At 40.4% G+C, this 15,561-nt stretch overlaps 1 protein-coding gene across 1 annotated transcript; it reads left to right on the top strand.

The window, feature by feature from the left end:
* The first annotated feature begins 1,312 nt into the window (after positions 1–1,312).
* On the top strand, positions 1,313–12,656 carry scn4ba (sodium channel, voltage-gated, type IV, beta a). The gene is made up of 5 exons (XM_034866126.1): positions 1,313–2,140; positions 10,453–10,616; positions 10,824–11,043; positions 11,236–11,365; positions 12,217–12,656. The coding sequence occupies exons 1-5, from the start codon at positions 2,047–2,049 to the stop codon at positions 12,305–12,307; spliced, it is 699 nt and encodes a 232-aa protein (XP_034722017.1). The 5' UTR covers positions 1,313–2,046; the 3' UTR covers positions 12,308–12,656.
* Positions 12,657–15,561: the final 2,905 nt, after the last annotated feature.

Raw genomic sequence — 15,561 nt, 5'->3', positions numbered from 1 at the left:
AGACAAGCAGGATGAAGTGGCAGGGTAGTGGGTGTGCTGAGTCTGAGGTGCTTGTGGGGACTTTGTGTATGACTAATCGGAGGCATGAATACTTTTCTGTGACATGTGGATGAACCTAGTTGTCAATTAGTTTCCACAGTACAGTAGGTGGTGGTGGGGGTTGTACGTGGAGTGCTAGCAGTTTACAGAAATGAACAGTCCCCTTTGGCGCGACTGAGCAAGTCCACCAAGGTGGATACGGGCCTCGGATGTGGCCCTATGTGGCCCTGATGTTGGGGATGACACTGTTAATGTGTTGCTCGATGTGTAGGGAAGTCATGAATCTTCTAAATGAGGTCAGACTGCATTTTAAAGTACTTTGGTGATCCTTCACTGCCATTGCATTGTGTTGAAGGCTGAGCTGTGATTGATGAAAAGGTATGCTGTCATGTCCTGATGGTTCCATGTTTTGTAATGAAGTGTGTAACAGCAACTGTAAGTCAAATACATTTAGATCAGTGACAGTCTGATTAAAACCACAGAACTACGCCAAGGCCAGGTCTCCTACACTATAGTCGTGTCGCTGATTGTAAAGGTTTTATAAAGAGACGATGGAGGACAGGCTAAGCTCTGGTGCACAGACCTCAAAGGATGTTGTTTGGAACCTGAGCCTGGTTTGGCTTGCATCAGCACAGTTTTGGCAGTTGCTGGTTCATAGTCAAATGTACCAGACAAATCATTTTAAAAAACAAATACAACAATGTAATGCAAATCACATTGTCAAATGTATTAAAATACCCAGGTCTGTTCTTGAAGAGGATACTGTATACATGTGCCTTAAAACAGCACTTACTAAATAAAACAAAGTAAAATAAATAAATCCAGTGCAAACACAAAAAACTCAAATGTGAAAACACACCTTTATAAAACCAATGTTTTAATGAAAAACAAGCTCCTCCAAATCTGTAGTCCTTCTGTAGAAGTCAAGAGGGTAAGAGTGATATAATACAGTCATTGGTCATTTGGTTGAAAACTTGCCAGTGGACAAGATCCAATCTTGCCAATGTTTTAGCCTTCCAAATCAGAGGTATAGTAGGGCATGAAATGTGAGACGCATAAAAGTGGAAACAAGAGCAAAGGATGCATTAAAGAAGGGGGTATGTGGTATGGGTGATGAAGCAACCGGCCCATGTCCGACTCAAAGACCCTCTTGAGGAAGGCTGACTCAGCCTTACTGAGCTCGATGCGTATGTGTATGTGCATGCATGTGGCAGCAGTTATCACCCCCCCCCACCTCCCCCTCACCTCACCACCACTCTATCCCCTCCTTCCCTCACTCTCATTTTGCCTCTACCTCTGCAGTACCTCTCTTACTCATTCCTCCCTGCGCTGGCTGTGGAGACACTTGCTTTCTGCTTTTCCGCCTGGCTGCTGGCTGTGCTCCAGCATCACTCTGTGCCTCTTGTGTGCTCTCCTCCCCCTCCAGCCTATGTCTCCCCCTGTGGGTATTGCCAGCCAGCCTGCTTCCCTGGCTGCTGCTGCTGGAGCGTTGGAGCTGACACAAAACTGCTACGCCGCTACCGCTCTGTCTCGCTTCTCCTCTCTGCCTTTCGCCTCACACTCCTTTGCTTGATAATCACCACTGAGTCTGAAAGAGACAGCGACAGAGGACGGGAAGGGAGAGAGAGAGAAAGAGACCCTGCACTCTTCAATCAACTGCTGCATTCTTCAGTTTGTCTTTTCCTCTGCCTTTCTGGCCTGCTTGAGTGTAGCACAGGGAACAACTGGTCGGGAGAGAAATCCCTAAAGGAATTTTTCCTTCTCTTTTTGCGCTCAATCCTGGGACAGAGTGCAGAGGAGGAGAGAAGAGGGAGGGACTGAGAACAGGGCTTCAGCTGCAGTTCAGCTGTCCCACCTTGCTCCAGAGACACATAAGACAAACACACACACAAACATATTTGCAAAGATTGGACACAGTTCAGGCTGACCAGACTGGAAAACGGGGACAGATTGACCAAGACAGACAGACAGACAGACAGACAGACAGACAGACAGACACCTGGTGTCATGGCGTCAGTGGACAGCACTGGTTCGAGTGTCTCTGGTCGGCTGAGATCAGGGGATTTACTTTACACTGGTCTGGCAGTTGCACTGCTGCTTGGTGAGTTATACTTCTGCTATACCTTCACCTGCCCGGTCATTTCTCACTCTTCCTCTATGTCTCTACATTGCACACTAACATTGTACTTCTATCTTCTGAATGTGTTCATGCCAGCTTGTGACTAGGTGAATCTCTCTAATTGTCTATAGATTTAACCTATTGTGGCCTCTACACATTCCTATTTTCCATTTTTTCTAAGCTGCTCTGGTTGGGTGCTGCACAGCTGTCACAGTAAATCCATACCTTTTCTTTATTACTCCATACCAACATCTTCTGTTCTATCGCCTCAGCTTTAGCTCCCCTGTCTCATCAATCTCTAGTCACACTTGAAGGCTAAAATGTGTAGCAATGTCACAGTTGATGTTTACTTGTTGCTGTGCTGAGGGCATTAAGGTCAATAACACCCAACCCTTGGCCAATCTGAACTTGGACTTGTGGTTGCTGAGCTGGATGAGTAACTGGCTTTATTTCATGCATGTACTTATTACAGTGTCATTTTCAAAATTTCAAAATTAATAAAAGGGCAAGAAAAATATAGAAACACTTTCCTTCCCAGAGTACATAAAGACAAACATTTGTTATGGCCACAGTTCACATCCGTGTGTCTGTGTTTGTGTGTGTGTGTGTGTGTGTGTGTGTGTGTGTGTGTGTGTGTGTGTGTGTGTGTGTGTGTGCAGTATTACTAGTAGTGACGTAGTGGTGCAGTGGTGATCTGTGCTTTTGCTCATACATTCCCTAATTTAGTTTTAGCATCCAATGGGGCAGCCACATCCTGAAATTCCTTCCTAACTCTATTGTTTTGAAACTCAGCACAGTTCACACTTAAGCCATGAAGCACAACAACAAGAACAAAAACTTAGTTAGAACTTAATTTTAGTTTTATAATTTAACTTAGTAGCTATATCAAATTATTATATTTCAGATTGTGCTGATATTTAAGTCCATTCTACACCCAATCATCCCAGAAATATTTTCTGTATTTCTACTATAATTGTTTCCTTTCATATTCATTTCTTTTGTGGGGAATTTTCCAACTAAATGGTCCACTAATATGTCTTCTGTTACTGGTAAGAATTCACACCGTATATGTTGTCCATTAAGAACAAATGTTGGCACTTTGGTCAGGATAAGTCTTACATGAGAGATGACTGATCCTCTTCATAAGCATCTGTCATGAGATGACATGATGAAAAATGAGTTTGCATTATAAACATTAGTGATGAACATTTAAAAATGGGCAACATCCAACACCAGCTTGTCATGTAAGTGCCATTTTACATTGAACATTTTGACATAATGCTTTATTAAGGATGGGTAAGGCAATTGTTTTGAAATGTCAACTTGTCTTGAAATGTTGGTTAATAAAGCATCATGCACACAAGAATATGCAGCATTATTTTGTTTTCATTTGGAAATCATTACATAAACTATGAGAAAATACTGAGTTGGTTATGGGGGATTAGGTGAAGATCACAATTTTAGTTTATGCTAACATATTATAAGCAGATAGATGAGTATACGGTGTGTATATTTATAAATTAGAACCATTAAAGGTGGATTTCATGCTTGTAACTCTATACCCAAATGGTAAATACAACCTCTGTTCCTGTCAGTCTTAGCATGTAATTCAGTAGAGTTCCTCTATGATCCAATATGTGTACAGTATTATGATTTAAATAACCAAAATGTTTGGTAGTGTAACTGAGCCAACTAACTAATTAAATATTGCTATAAGTTCTCCAAAAATGATAAAATACAAATTATTTTGATTTTTACTGGAAGGGAAATTCATTGAAGAGCAATATTGAAAATCAAGTAATGGCCGGTTTTATTGAATACAACAGTGCAATGATGAATTGAAACAAGATGCTAAAGGAAGATGTTAGGGAAGCTAAAGGGAAGAAATTGTAAAATTGGCCACAAATGTTAAAAGAGTAGAGGCACACCTGTTAAAGCAACTCAGACTCTACAGAAGCCAGACACGCAGGGAGGGTTTACCTGGGTACTTCCAGAATTCCTAGGACACCGCCACACTGGTGGGCCGCCCCCAAACCACATACACACAGCAAAACCGCTTAATAACGCTGATTTGATCGTGTGCACACAGTTATCACATGAACACCACCATACTGTATGAGGTGAAGGGGAGGGGCACCCACAGTCCACCACACCACACAAAACGTCAGTCTGCTGAGGTAAATCATATGACCCAAAAAGAAACCAACAATACCCTTGGCAATACTGTAAAAACATGGTAAAAAAAATGGTAAAAACAACGAGGCCCATCCACCTGTAGCTGGGTCTAATAGGGATCCACATACGCACAAAATGGCGGCTTTTCATTGGGCAGGTAAAACAGCAGTGGCTATACAGCCTTAAAGTGACAAAACTAAAGTAGCCAGTACATTTGCTACCAACCATCGCTGCTAAACACCTTACTGCGCATATTCTTTACCTCAAACAATGCAGAATATAGCCAACCAAGATCTGGCTCCACCTCATGCAATGACAGGTCTTCAAAGCAACTGCAATATTAACCAATATATTATCACAAAGTAGTTTTGACCACTAGATTATCACGGGTTATATAAGTTACAAGTGTCCATCTTTAGTCATGTTGCTTCACCCATGGGGTATTTGTTGTTTGTTCTGACGAGGCCTGGTAAATCTGATGCAGTTGAGACATTTTAAAGTTTCTAAGTTCACTTTGAGAGAAAGATAAAGACGCTGGAGATCTATGAAGAACGTTGTGCTCTCGTAATCAATGAAGTGCTGTAGCAAACAATTTAATTATACACATTGGTTGTATAGATATGAAAGGTGATGAGACGGCAAAAAAGTCGGAACTACAAGGCGTGGTAAACAAGCGATCAAACAAGCGGCGGGTAATGACAGCTGACATAAGCAATAATAAAAATTGTGTTGGCAGTGCTGGAGTAATGGTGCAAGACAAAGCCTTACAGAACTTTTATGTTATCAAGTGTAATAGTAATTTTGGTTCCTTATGAAACCATGGAGGGCAAACACAGTCAAATGTATCTCTGATGTCTATCCCCATCTCATTTGTGGCAGCATTGTCCATCTCCGTTCTCTAACATTAAATTACTGGACATTATTGTCTATTTCAACAAAGTTTTAACTTAAAAACATTGGATTCAAAATGTAAAATACAAGAAGTTTCAGTGTTCATCAAAACACCTTCATCAGTTGTTTTGTGTGCACAGGAAGTATCTCTGGTCTTAATACACAAGGCAGTCACATGACTGCTAAGATGTAGTCTCTTGTGTTGCCAGAGAAGATGGTGTCCCAGCAGCTTCAGATGATGCCCCCTCCACCCCACACACACACACACACACACACACACACACACACACACACACACACACACACACACACACACTTAATAGGTGGAGCAGGATGGTGTATCTTTAAAACGTCTGGGAATGTTTTTCAGAAACATGTTGTAGGCTGAAGACAAATTATGTCAAATTATGCTCCCCTATTTAAAGGGGTCGTTCTCCTTGACGCCACTTTTAAACCACCTATCCTCTCTGTCCAGGATATAGACATCTTGGTCTTGAAAACCAAATGTTTCTCTTTTTTTAATTACGCTCTTAGATATCTATAATCTTTGCCAAACATTTCAGCAATCTCTCTCAAGGGCCTTTGATGACAGAGAATGAAGCCAGGGAAAAAACAACAGAAACAAAACCCCAATCAGATTAAATCCGATTAAAGTCTAAGGGTATTCAAACAGACCTCAAGTACTGCCCTCTAAAATACTTAACAATAAATTTACTATTGTAATAATGTACACTTTTGATACATAATCATATGATACGTGACACATGAGAGTAACTTGTTCTCAGGTCTGTTCCTTCTAAAGACCTAGATTACACCATTGGAATTATATTATTCATCCCCAAAGTATCACTCATTGCTCACATAGAAATGTCACTGACATTACAAGCTCTCATTATAAAAGACACAACCCAGAAGACTGACTATACTTCACGGACCAAATTTAAATCTGTGTAATCCAAAAAGAACAAAAAAAAAACACAGAGTAAAAGAATAACTGTTTCTTCAACCCGGGCAATAAACCACTTCCCTCCCCATCACTTTCCGACGCCTCAGTCTATGGTGCTGTATGTTTGCAAAAGGGATTCAAACACCTGTTGTTGTAGAGAATAAACAAGTGTTGACAACAAACAGCAGCATGGTGGCTCAGTTAGTACTTCTGCCTCACAGCGCGTTGGCACTGCAAAGTTTGATCACTGATCCCCGGTCCTGACAGGCTGTGTTGTGTGGAGTTTGCATGTTCTCCCCTTGTGTGTGTGGGTTTCCTCCGGGTGCTCGGTTCCCTCTCACCATATAGACATGCATGCCATGTAACTAGGACTACCGTTGAATATTAGCCGACTGGCTAACACCGGCACATTTACAGAAATGTTGATAACAGATGCAGAGCAGCACAGGTTACAACACAGCAATTATCAACATTGCATCAGAAATTGGCATGTATGTGATAATTGTACTGTATGTTGTTACTTGTTTGCATGGCTATCATATAACATAAGTGTTTAACTGTGCGCACCCAGCCATGGCCGCTGATGATTTAGTGACATACTAGCTGTTGTTGTAATTCTCTGCTCTGATGTCACTCATTCACCTTGGATAGGACATCTCACACCTCTTCCCTATACATCCCAGGTGACCCCTTCCATCACTTGCACCACACTGCATATCCCTGCTCCCCCATTCATTGCTCTCCTCTATTCTCCTCCTGTTCACTCCCTTCCTTCTCTCTCACCCTTCCCATCACTTCTGTCTCCATGTCTTTCTCAGAGGTAATGGTCTCCTTTGTAAATTCTCTATGGGTTCATTCGGAAATACATTAACCCTTCCATCTGTGGCCTACTTAAAAAAAAAAATATTCTCACCTTGACAGTCTGTCAAGGACACACACACACACACACACACACACACACACACACACACACACTCACTCAGTTGCTTTTTCCTCCCATCAGTGATTCAGATATTGATGTTTTCCAACTGGGACAAAGAGATATGTGATAGTTGGAGCTAAAAATATTATACATTCCAGTACTCATGCACACACACACACAGAGTTTACATGCATACACCACACATACACAACAGGACTGGCACAGTGCATTGCTTCAGCTTGTAACTCTGTGGGTATTTTCGGGAAAAACTGAAACGATTTTAAAAGAGCATGGGGAAGAGAGAAGGAGGGAGGGAAGGAGGTGTTAAATCTATTTCTGGGCACGAGGAGGGGACACTCCTCTTGGATATGTGAAAGATCATCATGATTCCATTTAGGAGAGAGATTCTCCCTTGTTTTCCTCTGCACAAGTATTTCCTATTGGGCACTTTGTTTAAAATATAGCTGTATGGCATTGTGCTAGTAAATATTGACAGATTGTACAATATTATTTATTAACCTGCTTAACAGAGTTTAAAAGGCAAGCCAAGGATTCAGACAAGCATCCAGACACTGGTTTTGAAAAAAAGAACCGTGAGAACCAATTAAAAAAGAGCAAAACCAGAAACAGTTAAGAACATGGAGAACCCAAATGGCTTGAGTTGCAACTGAAAATAGAGGACTCAAGATGAGTTGAGATTGTTACAGAGAAGAGGTAAAAATATTGGATGGTAAAAGTCAAGAAAAGGGTGAGACTGAGAAGACAAAAGAGCAAATTCAAAAAACTAAACAAGTACACCCAAACCACACACAATGAAATAGCTTTAATGTTTAATTATGTGTTAAGGGCAACATTCAGAGATTTTAAACTTGCAACATGAACCTGACAGGAGGTGCAGTACCACCATTTGATACTCTGAATTATATATTTGAGGCAGTATGCACAAATATATGCAGTTTGTTTTTCTCTTGAATGAGGACAGCTTGACAGGCCAAACAGTTATTAAAAGGTGAATTAAATGCATGTACAACACAGTTCATTGCTGAGACCTGGGGTCTGTTTACCACCTGTTGATCACTAAATGTGTGCGTATTTAAAACATTTTACTGTCCTAGTATGCTTTCATACCAGACAACGTGCCAAATCTATATATTAGTCAAAGGGAACAATCATAGGTTCACATTTGCACTTGGAATTGGACAAAGTGAGAGTCAGTTATGGCAGGCCCAGTTGTCAAGACGCTGCAAACCGCTATTGGCCATCAAAACGGTTGCATCAGCTGAACTGTAACAGCAGATCTGCATCAGAGCATCAGCTGGTCAACTCCCCTTGCTGCTAAAAGACTACACTAAAACAGGGCGCTCCACTTAAAGCTTCTTAAGTTTGCTTCCTAACTGCTTGCTGTTCGCGTCTATGCTACCGACCTCCTCTCTTGCTCCACCATGTTGTGTATAACGTGGCATTGCTTCTACGGCATCGCTCTATTCGTATGGGGGAATAGTTCTTCAGCATGGTCTATTTAAGGTCCTCATGGAAGGCATGAGGTGAAAAGTTCATGTTAGGGGCCCCATAGCTAGCGTAAAAAATACAGGTACAAATCATAATTGTCCAGATGCCCGCCGGAAGACCAGAGGCCCCTTTCACTAAGATAAACGTCTCTTAGTCCTTTACATTTAATGGCTGCATTCCAACATCTGGTTCAACTTTGGTGGTGTTGAGATACTACAACCCAATTTGCTTCACAGAGGTGCAAAGCATCCAGTGCAAAATCTTATATAGATGCAAGTCCTTCACAAACAAATAAGCCTACATGCACTCTAACACAGTTTGCACCATGTCACAGTGCAACGTGATCCTGTGCAGGTCAGTGTGTAGAACAGCGTTTATAAATAGGCCCCAAGTGTGTGAGAGCGCAACAATCTGAGAATTACACCAGCTGTCACTGCAAAAGCAAGATACCTGGCCCTGCACGGCCCAAATATCAATACAAGATAAGCTATCTCTTTTGGCAATGAGTCACTTCAACGTGATGTCTTTTTTGCTTTATTAAAAACTGTCACATGAAACCAATAATATTTTGTAATAATTTGTTTTGATTTATGAGGAGAGGGTATGGTTGCCATTCCAGCACTGTCGCAATGGGTGGAAGGACCACTACAAGGCGAGGATGTAATGTGTGGAGCAGGTTGCTGAAGCGCAGCATGTTTTGGGTTTCACAGGCATTTTGCTCAGCAAACGTCAAAGATGGAGCGTTAGAAATAAATTACTCCAAGAAATATAACATAAAAAGGTGCCAATGAAATGAATTTAATTGCAGAAGCCCCAAAAGTTGCGCATAGATCGTTAAGCCAGAATTCCTCTCTGTCTTTCTACTAGACATGCACTCTCCCTGTTTTAGTGCAATTCCGTTGCCTTCTTACCCTGGAAATCTTGAATTCTCGCTATAGCACAACTTAAATTTGCACAGCAAGTTACTCTGGCATCAAGTAATGCTTCTCTAACTATGCCCTTGTAGCCGAGCTGCACCAATCACATCGGTGTGTCTGATATAGGCGGGCCAGAGGCGCGCTGAACAGATGACAACAGTTTAATCTACCAGTTAGCTCTGCAGGTAGCTAAGCATATGGGGCTCTGGATATGTCACCCCATGTGTGATGGTTGTAGTGTTATCCAATTGCATGCAGTGAGATTTTCAAATGCACGCTTGGTGCCGCCCCTCTAGATGGGCGACGTTCAATACTCGATGCCAGACTCTTTTCCAGGCTACTGCCTTATCAGAACTCAGCTGAACATTCCAAAATTACAAAACACCCATCTGACTGACAACAATAACAAAATGCATTGCCCCAACTTCATTACAGCACCATGTTAAAAACCACACATACAACAATATTTGAAAATAATTCTTGTAGTTAGTAGTTTTGGTTGTATATACGAATAGTCGACTATTCTGTAAAACCCCTATCACAAACACACTAACAAAGCACACTGTTCGCAGAGCATATAACATCTGTCATCTCATTAGCTTTACTTATAAGCTACTTAACTTCTTAATGCAGTTACCCATAAGTTGCACTCATCTTTTATTTTAATCCTAGCTCATCCCGGCTAACAAGCATACAGACATTACTTTATCTCTCAATGTCATTTTTTGTCTAAAAAAAAGGTTTGAAAGCAAAGTAACATGAACTATAATTGACCCTACTTCTAACTAGAGTGTATTTATTTTTGGTCTGTACTGTACCTGTGCTGTATTGTTTTTAACATTTTGAATTTTGTTTTATAACTGTATTTTATTATGTTCATCAATACCAGGGTTTTCCATTTTTTCCTTAACCTTTCATTTCTCCCTTTATTCAGGTGTATGGAGTGTTGGTGGACTGGAGGTCTCCACAGGTAAAGTGTCTCAACTTGAAGCAATGAATGGCTCTACAGTCCTGCTGCCCTGCACTTACTCCTCCTGTATTGGCATTAAAAACCTCTACTTCAGCTGGCACTATAATGACAATGGGACCATGAACAAGGTACACCACACACACACACACACACACACACACAAACAATACTAAAGCAACTTACTCTGTACAAACAACACACTGACATTTTCTGTGATTCATGCCTTAGATAAATTATTTCCTCACACATGCCAATGTAGATCAGTGTGCATTTGAAAAAACCCATTTGACAACCCATCTCTGTGTATCTAAGTACATACATGTGTGTTTGTGTAGTATTGTGAAGCGGTGATTCCTAATGAAGATGTGGAGCCCAAGGTCAGTGTGTACCACGAGCGTGTGGAGTTTGTCGGCTCCTCAAAAAGCAACAACATCTCCATCTTGCTGTGGAACATCACCTTTGAAGATGAGGGAGAGTACATCTGTTTCGCCAGGAACCCAAAAGAGAAGAACCGCAACCACAGTGCTATCTACACTCTTATAGTGGTGGACCAAAGTATGTGACAAATGCACCCATTCATGCATGCAGTTCCATACACCCGGCACACAGAAACAACTAACTTTAAAACATACCTGCTTACAAGTGCTTGCACCTTCTGAAAGATTAGTAAAGCAGAGCATCTCGCTCGCTGTTGTCTCATCTCACTCTTTCTTGCTCACAATGTCTTTCTCTTTCCCTCTTTTTTAGTGAGGGAGGTTGACAATACTTTGACAGTCATCATTGTCTCAGTGCTGGGTGGAGTCATTGGCTTAGTTATCATTGTAATGGTGATAAAGGCCTTGGTTGTTCACTTCCTGCTGAAGGATGATGAGAAGAAGTGAGTACATCACTGATTATGCTAATAACACAGAATACTGAGGGGAAATTACAAAGAAAAACAGAATATACCATAGTACTGCTTCTTATGAAATATATTATCCCCATTACTTGAATGTGGTAATCAATTGCTGTATTTCATTTTTCAGACAATGCCCAGATAATGACTGAAATGTCCCCTTTTTACATTTTGTTACAATAATTAAACAAAATAATATAGTATAACATCCTGACCTACAATAACATGACTGAAGATGAAATAATGTCTGGATTTGACAATGCATGTACTGACTAGGACTGTGTTTTAATGAAAAAAAACAGTTCCTAATTCAAACTTTGTCATTACACGTCATCTTAACTGTATAAGACTAAACCCTAGTTGTCTATGTGAACGGGACATTGCAGCCACTTCAAATGCGACAATTTGTAACTTACACAGGTCACATGCCAGATACAATTAATGTTGAGCTGCTTAGTGACTGCTGTTGCAGTGACAAATAGAATCTCTATTTTGTCTTCTCACAAACAACAACAATTGTCACGTCAGTAGTGAGTTGCAAAACATCTATTTATTAAGCATGATACACACAGTACGTATGTACAAAAGTTTACAAGATTGGCAAGAGGCATCAAGTTCTCAGATTTAAATGAGTTCTTCTGAGCATTCAATTAACTGAAAATCTAAAATTTTTCCAATTTGTGTCAAACCCAAGATTATTATTTGGGGCTGTGAGGGTTAGGCTGGGTAAAATCCCTGCAGATGTATATATAGCCCTTATCACTCCAACAGTATATACACCTCCTCCCTCTGTGGGTGTACATCTTAACCTTTGGTTTATTTGTCCCCTGCAGCAAAGAGTGCCTGGTGAGCTCAGGGAATGACAACACAGAAAATGGACTTTCAGGAGCCAAAGCAGACAACAAAGGGACACCAAAGGCATGAGCAAAATGCAAAGTATGTTCGTATGTTTGTATATATGTTAGACAAATGTACACGCTCAGAGAAAATGCTGTTATCAGTGGACTGTTTTATCTTACTAGCGGCTAACTAATCCAACATGTAAATGTCTATTTTAAATCATGCTTGAGATTTGGGAAGTGTGGAATGTGCATAGGCCTGGATCACTTTTTCACCTACATGGCAGCCCATTTGTTACAGTGTGCAGCCTCCGGTTTCGAAATATGCTCTGAAAACTAACACTTCTTGCCTACAGTAGAGAGTCAATTTAATGATCTCTACCTCCAATTATACATGCTTGTGGTTTCCATACCCTCTTTACATCATCTTAGAAAAGAAAGAAAGAAAAGTGTATCCTCCGTTACTAACTCTATGATTCCTTAGAGTTATTATTGCTCTTACCTCCAAACCATACAACACTATAGTGTTGTAAACATGGACGATTACGTTTGGTCCTAAACGACAAAACGTTATAGTCCATCTTTACAACAAGTGGTTAACATTGTCAAACGGTCGTAGTTTGATTACGTTCAGGTACAAAGTTTGTTCTGTAAAGTAAAAAAACAACTAAACTTGATGTTCACTTTTATTTTCAAACGGGACGTAAACCCTGGTCTCCTGGGTGAAAGTGCTGCGTTTCATCAACGTGAGCCAACCACGGTCATAATCAAATTTGTTCTAATCACAACCAGTAAATATATACATCTTTTATCACATCGTGTAAAATCAGGTACCAAATGTAGGACCGATTTGACATGTTTCACGTTTTACTTTACCAGTAAACGAGCAACAACATGTTGGTTTGCTAGAGGTGTTTTAAGTAATTTTCTTGCTAACCTTTTATGGCATTCTTCCGTTGCATGGTACCTAATCAATTCACCCCGACTCTACTCACCTTTTTTGGTTTTCCATTATGAAAAAACGTCCCTGGTACCTGCCAATTTTTTTTTTTCACCTCGAGGTTCAAAGCGAGCTGAGGCGATACCAAAAGGTGACGTGAAAACATGCAGACTACTGATTGGTCAGAGAGAATCGTCAATAACCACTGCGTCATCATTGCTGGTTACATAAGGGGGTGTCTTGAACAAAGCCGCTGTTTTTGTTTTTGTTTTTTGCTGCCTCAAGCTTCTTTTGAAACAGAATTTGTCTTCTGGCTGTGGCCACGGCAACATGCTAAGAGAATCAAAAACAACACACGTTCAACGATCTGTGTGTGTGTCGTGTTAGGTCACAGCAGTTTCCTGCTGTGCGTCTACGACGACCAGCCACGCTCAACTCACGCGTGAGGCAGTACAGATATCTGCAAAAGAAAAAGGAGGATGGAGCCGAGTAGAGCTGGTACTAGCAGTGGTTAAGCGCCGTTAGTACCAATCTAAAGTAAATTTAAATACCAAACATTCGTGTTTTTTTGCGTTTATTGCTTTCAGTTTGCAGCTGTGTCCAGGTTTGATTTACTGATGGGGTGTTTGCCAACATTAGAACGACTGGCTGGCTAAAGCTGACAACTGGGCATTCGTAGGGGACTAAAGGATCCGGTTCTGCACACATTTTATTGTTTTGCTTTAGATAAAACACAGGTGCCTGTTCTGCTTTTCTCCTTCTGCTGGTGGGAGAATTTAAAAAACATAAAATGTATTTAAAAAAAACAACCAAACCTCATCAAAGACAATCCCTAGACTACCCAGCTCCCTATAGAAATGAATACATTTAATCATGCTGCTTCTGACTAATAACCAATGCATTTTTAGCATGTGTGCATTTTATATAACTTCATATGAGTATATGCTGTCTGGCACCACAGTACCAAAACACTTCCCATGTGTCTCTGTATGGTCCCATTTAACACTTCCCATTGACCTCATTTGACTGAAGCCCCATCAATGCTTGATGAGCACCCCCCTACACTGCAACAACTGTTCTTACCCCTTTAGGGAGATTGAATGGTGACTCTTGTTTTACAGTCATGGCCTGCAGGTATTTGTAGGGGAAAGGGGTGAAAGATATTTTACAGTTTCTCAGAAGTAAGAACATTTCAGCTCCAAATCTGAATCATACAGTTGAAAAACTCTGCTAGAAGTTTAATAAGTTGGCACTATGCTCCGTTACATACCAGCAGGACATGCTGTAAGTGGGGAGAACAACATAATGCAATTCTCCGGATACCAATTCACTTCCACATTTCTGCGTTTGTATGCAGACTCTTACTGGCTACCATCCAATACAAACGTGTCCTGATATCCTGTAATATTACATGTTTTTGTGTGAATATTGTCCAAACAAGTCCATTAATGATGCCTCGGGAATGCAGGCAGCATAGCACTGGGACAGATCATTGAAAAAGAATGTAAAACTGTCAGGGAATAGATGTTAAATATTGTCCAAAAATAGTATATTTTGATTCATTCTCAAAATGACATTCAATATATTAATGTCATTATCAAATGAATGTGTGTATATCCCAATAGTGGTTCATTTTTCTTTGCCTTATTTTTTTGCAACTCTACAGCCAGCCAATATTTTCAGTGTTTTGCACAGTTCGAAGTCCAGATTAGTCATCAACTACTTAGTGTGACTTCAGGGGCATTGAAGATCATAAGAAGTTTATGTTGGGTTGTTTAAATAGTACTGTGTGTTAGCATTAAAATGTCCATTGGTAAACACAGGTAACAAGTAATCAAGAGTTTGGAGGGAGCTGGGAGTTGTTTAGGAAAATGACATGTAAATTTAATCAAGAGAACTTGCTGAAATTAAACAGCTTAATGTAAAAAGTTTTTACATTTTGTTTAAGAAAAGACAAATAAGAAAAGTCTTTAAAAGTCTTCATTATGTCACTTCTACTTTATCTCCTGATAAGCCAACCTTAGTGGATGACCTTAGTGCTATAATGCTCACTGAAACTAGAACCCTCTTGCTATACGACTCTCAGTACAAGAGGTCACTTCTGACCTACCACACCCTCACACATAGCTTGAATAGCTATGACTGGGGAAAACTACACACAAACACACGGATGCACATACACATGCACTCACATACTAAGAGCCACTTTGATACCCGAGAGTAGTATGCTGGCCTTGCATACAAACAATATAGAACTTTCATACAGTTTAGAGTGGGTGCACAAAACAGGAAATCATGGAAGTGACTTTAAAGTCATTGTTCTTTTATATTTATTACATGTATTACAAGTTAACAAAATTCAACAGGTTCACGTTGTGTTTAGTTATCAACGGCCTTTT

Source organism: Etheostoma cragini, chromosome 3 (assembly GCF_013103735.1).
Source record: "Etheostoma cragini isolate CJK2018 chromosome 3, CSU_Ecrag_1.0, whole genome shotgun sequence".
Taxonomy (NCBI): Eukaryota; Metazoa; Chordata; class Actinopteri; order Perciformes; family Percidae; genus Etheostoma; species Etheostoma cragini.
The sequence above is the reverse complement of the archived record's forward strand: the minus strand, read 5'-3'. Positions and strand labels throughout refer to the sequence as shown.